This window comes from Mirounga angustirostris, unplaced genomic scaffold (genome assembly GCF_029215605.1).
Source record: "Mirounga angustirostris isolate CCGP_5_RB_7025 unplaced genomic scaffold, mMirAng1.0.hap1 SCAF_12, whole genome shotgun sequence".
NCBI lineage: Eukaryota > Metazoa > Chordata > Mammalia > Carnivora > Phocidae > Mirounga > Mirounga angustirostris.
Genome location: NW_026991720.1, coordinates 47,956,103 through 47,964,559, shown reverse-complemented (window position 1 = coordinate 47,964,559; position 8,457 = coordinate 47,956,103). Strand labels below are relative to the sequence as shown.

Here is an 8,457-nt window from a genome sequence, read left to right as displayed (position 1 = left end):
AGATTTTAGCTGCCACTTACCACCAGAAACAGGGGCATCCATGAAAACTGCTCCCATTTTCTCAACTTCTTTGGCCAATTCTTTTGAAACTGCAGGATCAATAGTACTGGAGTCTATCAGTAGTGAGCCTTTCTTCACTTTTCTAAGTAAATAAATAAAAATAATAGTTTTTTAAAACTATAAACCTATAGTTTACAATTCTGAATAAACATTTCATGCAACTACCTATAGAATTAGAATCTGCTAAAAGCTGCTACATATCAAGGAGGTCTTTGCTTTAGTATTAAAAGCATTATTAGAACTGCTTCAAAATCTCAAATCCATTTCCAGATCAATTAAAGTTCAAAGTAAACCCAAACTCTTTCAAACAAACCTAAATAATCTAATAAACTACATGGTATAAACTCTGGTTTCAGGTGAAATACACAATACCATAATAATATAGGTAGGCAATTTAAAACACCTATTAACTTTAAAATGCAAGCTTTAAAGAACTTTTTATAATTTGGTAGGATTTAAATTTTTGTTTGTAAAGTAGCTGGGGCTCTTTAAAAAGTATTCTATTTATCTTTAACAAGTCATATTGCAAATTTCACATATCCATGTCATTTCCACTAGGTAGAAGAAACATAAACCACTGAAATTTAGCCATCTGCTTCAGGGTGGCATACTCTTCAGTAACTACCGCTTTTTAAAGATAAAATAAAACATCAAAGAAGCAGAAAGGAAAATAAAGGAATGGACCTGGAAGTCTCGCAGATAGTTTTTTTGTTCTTTATGGTAAATGTATACACATACATTGGCAAAGCAGGGAAACAGTCTTTTCTTCTATCATATTTTACATCAGTAGTAAATGGCATTCTTATAAGATATTTTTGTTTGTACTATAAGTGCAGATTATATCTATCTACACGGTTCCTTTATAATCTATGCCTATCTACGCTGGCTAGGAAACTGACCTAAGTTATCATTTATTTAAAGGGCTATGGCTTACCTTTAATTCAAACTTCCCAAAGTCCTTACTACAGATTAACTAACGCAGATAACACTTCATCATAATTATGACTGAAAAATTAGAAATGAATAAATATAAATATTGAAAGAGAAAATAGAAAATCATCGCTAAAAAACTATTAAAGAAAAATCCTTTATAGAAAAAATAGCATCCAAAATGCTTTAAACAAAAATTTTAATAAACATATGAATTGATCTGGTCCAAATGCAATGATTGGGTATATTCCACAGAAAAGAAATAGCATGCTCTATTACAGATCACCTCAGTATGTGGAAGTTTCACTTTATGTGAAAAATAAGAATTACATTTACCAGTGTTGTATGATACTAATATTCTTAAGCTCTTAAATCTTTAAGCAAATGGGAAACTGTCTCAAAAATTACATATGCACTAGGTATGGGGAAAGGATTCCAACCCAGAAGAAAATAAAGAACTACCCATGAAAAGCAAATTATAGTTCAACGTAAAGCCGCATTCTCTGAAAGCACTCCTAGACAAAATTCCTTGCTAGATGACCACCATATTCCTTAGTAAAGAATATTAATAAACACAGGATTTTGTCTCCAAATTTTTAGTAACTTTTCCTAGACAGGCAACACAGGGCCATAACTGGGGCAGACTAGACAATGAGACAGCTAGGTTACCTCAGGACCACACACACCATGGGCCTGAAGTCTCCATCCAAAATGAGTGCCTTTCAACCTTCCCTGAAATCTAAACATTTATCTTACCAGTTTTCTGCCTAATATCCAAGTGTCTTTTGCTTCCAAGTTTGTTAGTTTTCTAAAGCAATTCAATTCCCAAAAACCTCATATTTCATGTATTATAGCTTCATGAAATTAAACCCTTTCTTTTAGTCCTACATATGTCTACAGTTTTTTCTAGCTCTTTGCTGAAATTCAACAACAAAACAAGTTAGAAACAGGAACCAGTAAGACCAGGAAATTAAATCAGAAATTCAACCACTGTCATTTTAACACAACCACAAGGATTTGGCAATAGGCAGAATTAAACCAAAGGTTCTCAAAGCCAGGGAAGCTAAGCACTGGCTAGAAAACTCTGACCTAAATTACATTTTATTTAAAGAGCTCCTGCTAACCTTTAATTCCAACTTTTCGAAGTTCTTACTACAGATGTACTAACCCAGAGGACATACAATAACTTTTTATAATATAATAAAATGTTAAATAATGGTGTTCTTTCCAATGTTTGGTTCTATTTTTCACAGAAACCTTTTCCTGAATTTCTATAAACCATAAGAAAATTATGCTTGTAACATCTGTACAGTTTAAAATGCAAGCTTTAAAAGTCTCTTAAACATGTTAGTGATGAAAGCATAAGGTTAATGCAAGAGTTAAGGAAAGAAACAGAAACAAAAAAAATTATTCCCAAAAGTCACATACTTGCTTTCAGTGAAAAAATAAACCCTTTACAATGAGAGAGAAACCACATCATTCACTTTTAAGAAAACAGTATAGAAAGGTTTAACAAACATAATTGTAATTTCCTAAAGTGTTAACAAATGTGAAATTCATGGACTATCATAACAAGAAAATTTCCATGGTTGAGAAATACATACTTTAGAATTCCATTCGCTCCAGAATAAGCTTCTATTGCATTGATACTGGTGGGCAACATTGTAATAATTCTGTCAGCTTTTTCAGCTACATCTGCTGGGGAAGACACTACCTTTAAAAAAAATTACAAAGGCACATTATTTAAATTAAAATGGAAGCAGTTCCTAGAGCACAAGTAGGATCCACTTTTTATGCATGCTGACAACAGAGACCGTGAATAAAACTAATTCTTGTTTCCAAATGACAAAAAAAAAAAAAAAAAGGTTAATGCCTAAAATAGAGTCCATTCCTTATACACATATAGATGGAGTTTCTATGGAATTGAATCTACTGTTTATTTTAAAAAGTGTGAAGTGAGTTGAAGGGGAAAGGGCAAAACCCAACAGTCCTGGGAACGGACGTACTTCTCATGGATTCCTCCAACTTGGATTCTGAAACAGCATACTTTTTGGTAGATGCTTTGACTAAGAAAAACATTCAAGTGCAACAGGGATGGTAGCTGAACTCCAGGATTCACCAGTGATTCCACAGGCAGCAAAATCCCCTAGCAAATTCTCAAGCCCCGATTACCATCATCCTCCACTCTCCATTTTCAATGGAAAAAAAAGCAAAAAATTAAGCCTGTATGGAAATGAAAAGGTCAGGACAAGGATATGAGCACTTTCTGCATTAACTGTAAGTACTACCATAAAGGCTGAGCATGTGAGCTACCAGGACTCATGTGGAAACTGTAGATACAAGAAAGACATACAAATAGGCATCAAGGTACACTCTCATTTCCACCCTCATTTCTGCCTTATGATGACCATAAACATACTGTCAAGGAAAGTTACTGTTCATCCTCTGTTTGTGTGCATGCATGCAGAGATGTACACGCCCTCACCGGCGTTCCCCAAACCCCTGCTCTCTCTCACACATGCCCTTCCTTGATACACCTGGCCAGGGAGTTGGCAACCAAAGAAGTCAGAAGAGACTGGAGCTCACTTCTTGATTCAAACTCTCCTTTAACAAAAATAATCCGTCATCCCACCTGTCATGAAAGCTTCATCTCTCCTAAAAAAAGACAAAGGGGGGCACCTGGGTGACTTAGTCAGTTAAGCATCTGCCTTCGGCTCAGGTCAGATCCCAGGGCGCTAGAATCGAGTTCCACATTGGGCTCCTTGCTCAGAGGGGAGCCTGCTTCTCCCTCTGCCTGCCGCTCCCCCCGCTTGTGCTCTCTCTCTCTGACAAATAAATAAAATCTTAAAAAAAAAAAAAAGACAAAGGACTGTCTGGAAGATAACTGAAGACTTCTTTCTCTGTAGAATGATGTACACATGTATGAGAAATGGACATATTTTCTGCTAGGAAATGTGAACTGCCATGTAAGCAACCTACAAATGGGAATGCCTCTGATTTTTGTGTGGCGGAATGATACCTAACATTTTTTTTGTCTTTGATATGCAGTTGATGAAAGTGGAATGGAAAGGCAAACAGTGTGTAATCTAAGTATTATGAGCTAGAGGTAATCACAATTCAATTTTCCCTAGAAGACTATTAGCTTCGAAATCAAATTTGAGACAAACACAGTTTTAACATAAAGTAATTTAGTAAGTCATACTTTAAAATTTCAGGCAGGGGCACCTGGGTGGCTCAGTCGTTAAGCGTCTGCCTTCGGCTCAGGTCATGATCCCGGGGTCCTGGGATCGAGCCCCGCATCGGGCTCCCTGCTCTGCGGGAAGCCTGCTTCTCCCTCTCCCACTCCCCCTGCTTGTGTTCCCTCTCTCGCGTGTCTCTCTCTGTCAAATAAATAAATAAAATCTTAAAATAAATAAATAAAAATAAAAATAAAAAATAAAATAAAATTTCAGGCAATCAATATCCTAATACTCTGTGTATTAATATTAAATGCTAACATAAAATATCTCCGACCCTAAAACAAAAAAAGAGATACTCCTTCTTTCAATGTTTCATTCTAAAGGCAGAATGGCATCTTAGAGTCTACAATGTACACTCAACAGTACATTTTGATACATCCTCAGGATTTGCCCTAAAAATTTTCGGGAAAAAAAATTTTTTTCTGTGAAATTACAAAGAAATACTTCAGTCAAGTAAAAACCTTTCCTACGCCCAAATAAATGCTGAGATTCAAAAAGAGGCAACTATTTGCTGGCAAACAGTTCACATTTACTCAAGAAAAACAGAGCTGAGTAAGATGAGTATAAGAAAAGGAAAAGTTACAGTAGTATTTCTCTACTCCTGGACTGCATTAAAAATATGAGTACAGAGAAAGCCTCATCTTTTCACCTCTCCTTCAGTGAAGTAATACATACAATGCAAAACAACGGCATACCTTTCAGTGGTCTTTCCTTCCATCTCAGCTCCATGTCTCTTGATCTTTCCGAGACCCCGTGGTAAGCCCTGAGGTCTAAGAGTCAATTTCAGACTTTCTCTTAGGAATTCAGTGAGTCTCTTCCATTGAAGGAAATTCAGTTCTACCCAGATGACTCCTTGAGAGGTGCCCTCAGGGGCACCAACAATTAGTTCACAGATCTAAGTATACTTCACACCTCCAAGCTTCTCGTACCCATGAACTGGCAGTGCCAATTCATGCAACTGCCAAGTGCATGGGGTGACCAATCAGCCCCCTGCATCCCTAGCATCTGCTTCTTGGGATGCCTGGGTTGCCAGAGTCCTGCTAACCCCTCAATTATATATTATATAGTGTCAAAGCTCACAGGTCCAGAAAAAACACACAATGATAGTGATAGCTGGAATGTCACCACCGTATTGGCCACAACTGCTCCGTATCTAATGACTATATACATTTGGTACATTATAATAACAGTCTCTAATTTGCACTACAGAAGGCATGTTTGTTAGACAGATACATAGACATGTGTGTCCAGCTATTCAACTCATCTTGACTTCCATGTGATGACTTCAAGACTGAAATAACTGACTGACAAAATTTGGCCACGACTCAAAAGCTGGGGGGAAAAAAAACAAACCTTGTTGCCAGCCTGACACTAACCACAAAAGCCTTTAGGAGACAAACTAATTAGAGTCCCTACAATTACATTTACTAATTGAATGGATAAGCAAAGACAGCATGGATCAGTGAAAGGAACACTAATTTGGGAAGCCAGAGACCTAGGTTTAGTTGCAGCTCAGCCACTAAGCCCATGTGTGGTTTTGTGAAAATCACTTAACCCCTCTGCCTTCAGTTTCTGAATCTACAAAATAAGAATAGTGATTTGGGTTATCTTTAGGGGGTTCTATCTCCAAAGTAGAAAGGAAACTTAGGTAAAGAAATATTTCACTTAAGGTCTAGAAAGGTAGAGCCTCTGTGAAAAAGGGCTCATGGGATATGATCAGTACAAAGGTACAGCATTAACAAGACTCTTCCGCACCTCCCTGTCTGTGGATAGTCACTGACCTGGCTGACTCTGGGCCACTGCTCTGCTCTGTCTGTCATGATCACCCAGAAAGATCTCTTGCTAATTCCATCTGCTTCATTCTTAAATTATTATGAATTAAGATGACTCTACTTTTCCATTATCTCAATTTTAAGTACAGGAGATTGGTTCCTTTGTGTATCACGATATCTCCAGTCTTTGAGAATTTTTGCAGCCAATTTCTCTGGATTTAGATTCATCTGTATACTAGTACCCATCAATGGCAGGTATGCAATACAAGGAGTAGAAGACTGGATGAATTAAAGACAAAATCTGGGGTGTCTGGGTGGCTCAGATGGTTGGGCGTCTGCCTTCGGCTCAGGTCATGATCCTGGGGTCCTGGGATCGAGCCCTACATCGGGCTCCTGGCTCAGCGGGAAGCCTGCTTCTGCCTCTCCCACTGCTCATGCTCTCTCTCTCTCTGTGTCTCAAATGAATAAATAAAATCTTTAAAAATAAATAAATAAATAAAAATTAAAAAAAAATAAAGACAAAATCCGCTTTGCTGGGTGGGAGGAAGGAGGGAGCATGGGAGCATGGAGGCCCAGAGTAATCTGAGGGAATTGTACCTCCTTTTTACATTATCCACTGGAAGGAGACAACTGTTAACTAGTTGCTTTCCACAAAGGAAAATCTCATTGTCTCTTCCAAATAAAACAGTCACAAAAATTAAGCTCAGCATGGCTTCCAAGTAAGCCAAATGGGTAAAAGAAACTTGCTAAGAAACAAGATGATCGTGACCTTGGTTAAACCTGCCACTCTGTGTTTTTTTAATCTTTCCAAGTAGAAAAGCACACTGTTACTGCAAAATTACACTACACTTGAAAAACTGACAAAAACAGCTTGTACCTACATCTTGAAACATTTGGTCAACAATGACAGAGCCCACTCTGTCATGAAATGAGGCTTTTAAAGTCCTCATTTAATAAGATCTGAGTGGATGCCAGCTTAGATCCCAAGAGAATTACTTAACTAAACATGCTCAGCCTTACAACCCTGGAACAACAAGATAGCTTCCAAGTTTTCAAAGAGAAAACAAAAGAAAAGACAATCTAATTAAGCCTAGTTCAACCAGAAAACTCACACAGGAATGGTGTAAAAGTCCCAAGACTTTTGGCACAGATCAGCAGCATCTCCAAGGAAATTCCTAAACAATGAAAATGAAGCACAAGTCATATGCCCTTGACGCTAATGCTTAAAAAGAGAAGTTGCTATCTTCTGCAAAATGAAAGTGGGATGGAAGGGACAGTGCAGAATGTATTCTTAAACAGGGATGCTACCAAATCACTTTATCTCCTAGTTTGGTTTTAATTTTTACCATCATTCTTTCATTTAAAAATATGTCTATAGGGTGCTGCCTTGGCTCAGGTCATGATCCCAGGGTCATGGGATCCATTCCCACATCGGGCTCCCTGCTCAGGGGGGAACCTACTTCTTCCTCTCCTCCCAGCTTGTGCTTTATCTCACTATCTCTGCTCTCTCTCTCTCAAATAAATAAATATTTAAAATATACATATATATATATATATATCTATAGTTCTCTTCCAAAGCACTCTGGACTCAGTGACTCGGCCAAGACAGTGGTATGTTTCTATGGGTGGTGTTGGGGAATGAAGATTTGGGAGACAGATGGTAGAGATACAACAACAACCACCGTAACAACAGTAGTAAGAATAGTAACATCAGTAATAGCACGCTGTAGATGCCAGGTTCTCCAGGACTGAAAAGGTACTATTAAAATCCCCATTTTATAAAATGAGGAAATTTAAGTAGAGAGAGGTTAAATAATCTGTCCAAAGTTACACAGCCAGCAAATGGTAGAGCTGAGATTTAAGCCCAGGCAGTCTGGTTCCAGGGTTTATGTTTTTATACCACTGCATTAACAATTTATCGATTCATGATTTCTAATAAACAAAGGCTTCATAATTACATTTGTAATATAGGTTACCTTCTTAGAAAAGATTCTAAAAGTTGAAATGATGCATCGTGGTAGGTTAAACCTGAGTTTCCAACAGAAATAAGGATATAATAAAGGGATACTGAAAGAGGAATGCCCACATTTTTTGTGGAAATAACCAAAATGAACATATTTAACCAAGTATAAATACCCTGTTAGAATAACTTTTTTTTTTTTTTTTTTAAGTAGACTCCATGCCCTCCATAGAGCCCAACATGGGGCTTGAACTCACAACCCTGAGATCAAGACCTGGGCCGAGATCAAGAGTCAGATGCTCAACTGACTGAGGCATCCAGTTGCCCCAAATTAACACTTTTTTAAAAGTAAACTCTATGCCCAGTATGGGGCTTGAACTTACAACCCCAAGATCAAGAGTCACATGCTCTACCTACTGAGCCAGCTAGACGCCCCTAGAATAGGTTAAATTGATTAAATACTATCAAGCATGTCAAACATTTTTAACATGTCAAA

The 8,457-nt window shown here is 37.5% G+C and overlaps 1 protein-coding gene across 1 annotated transcript in view; it reads right to left on the bottom strand.

Annotated features, from left to right (window-relative positions):
- HIBADH (3-hydroxyisobutyrate dehydrogenase) overlaps positions 1-8,457 on the bottom strand; it is a 105,407-nt gene that overhangs the window by 81,981 nt on the left and 14,969 nt on the right. Inside the window, exons 3-4 of the mRNA XM_045864520.3 lie at positions 2,595-2,704; positions 21-142 (exon numbers count right to left, since the gene is read on the bottom strand). Coding sequence (XP_045720476.1) covers positions 21-142; positions 2,595-2,704 — 232 coding nt within the window. The remainder of the gene's footprint in view (positions 1-20; positions 143-2,594; positions 2,705-8,457) is intronic.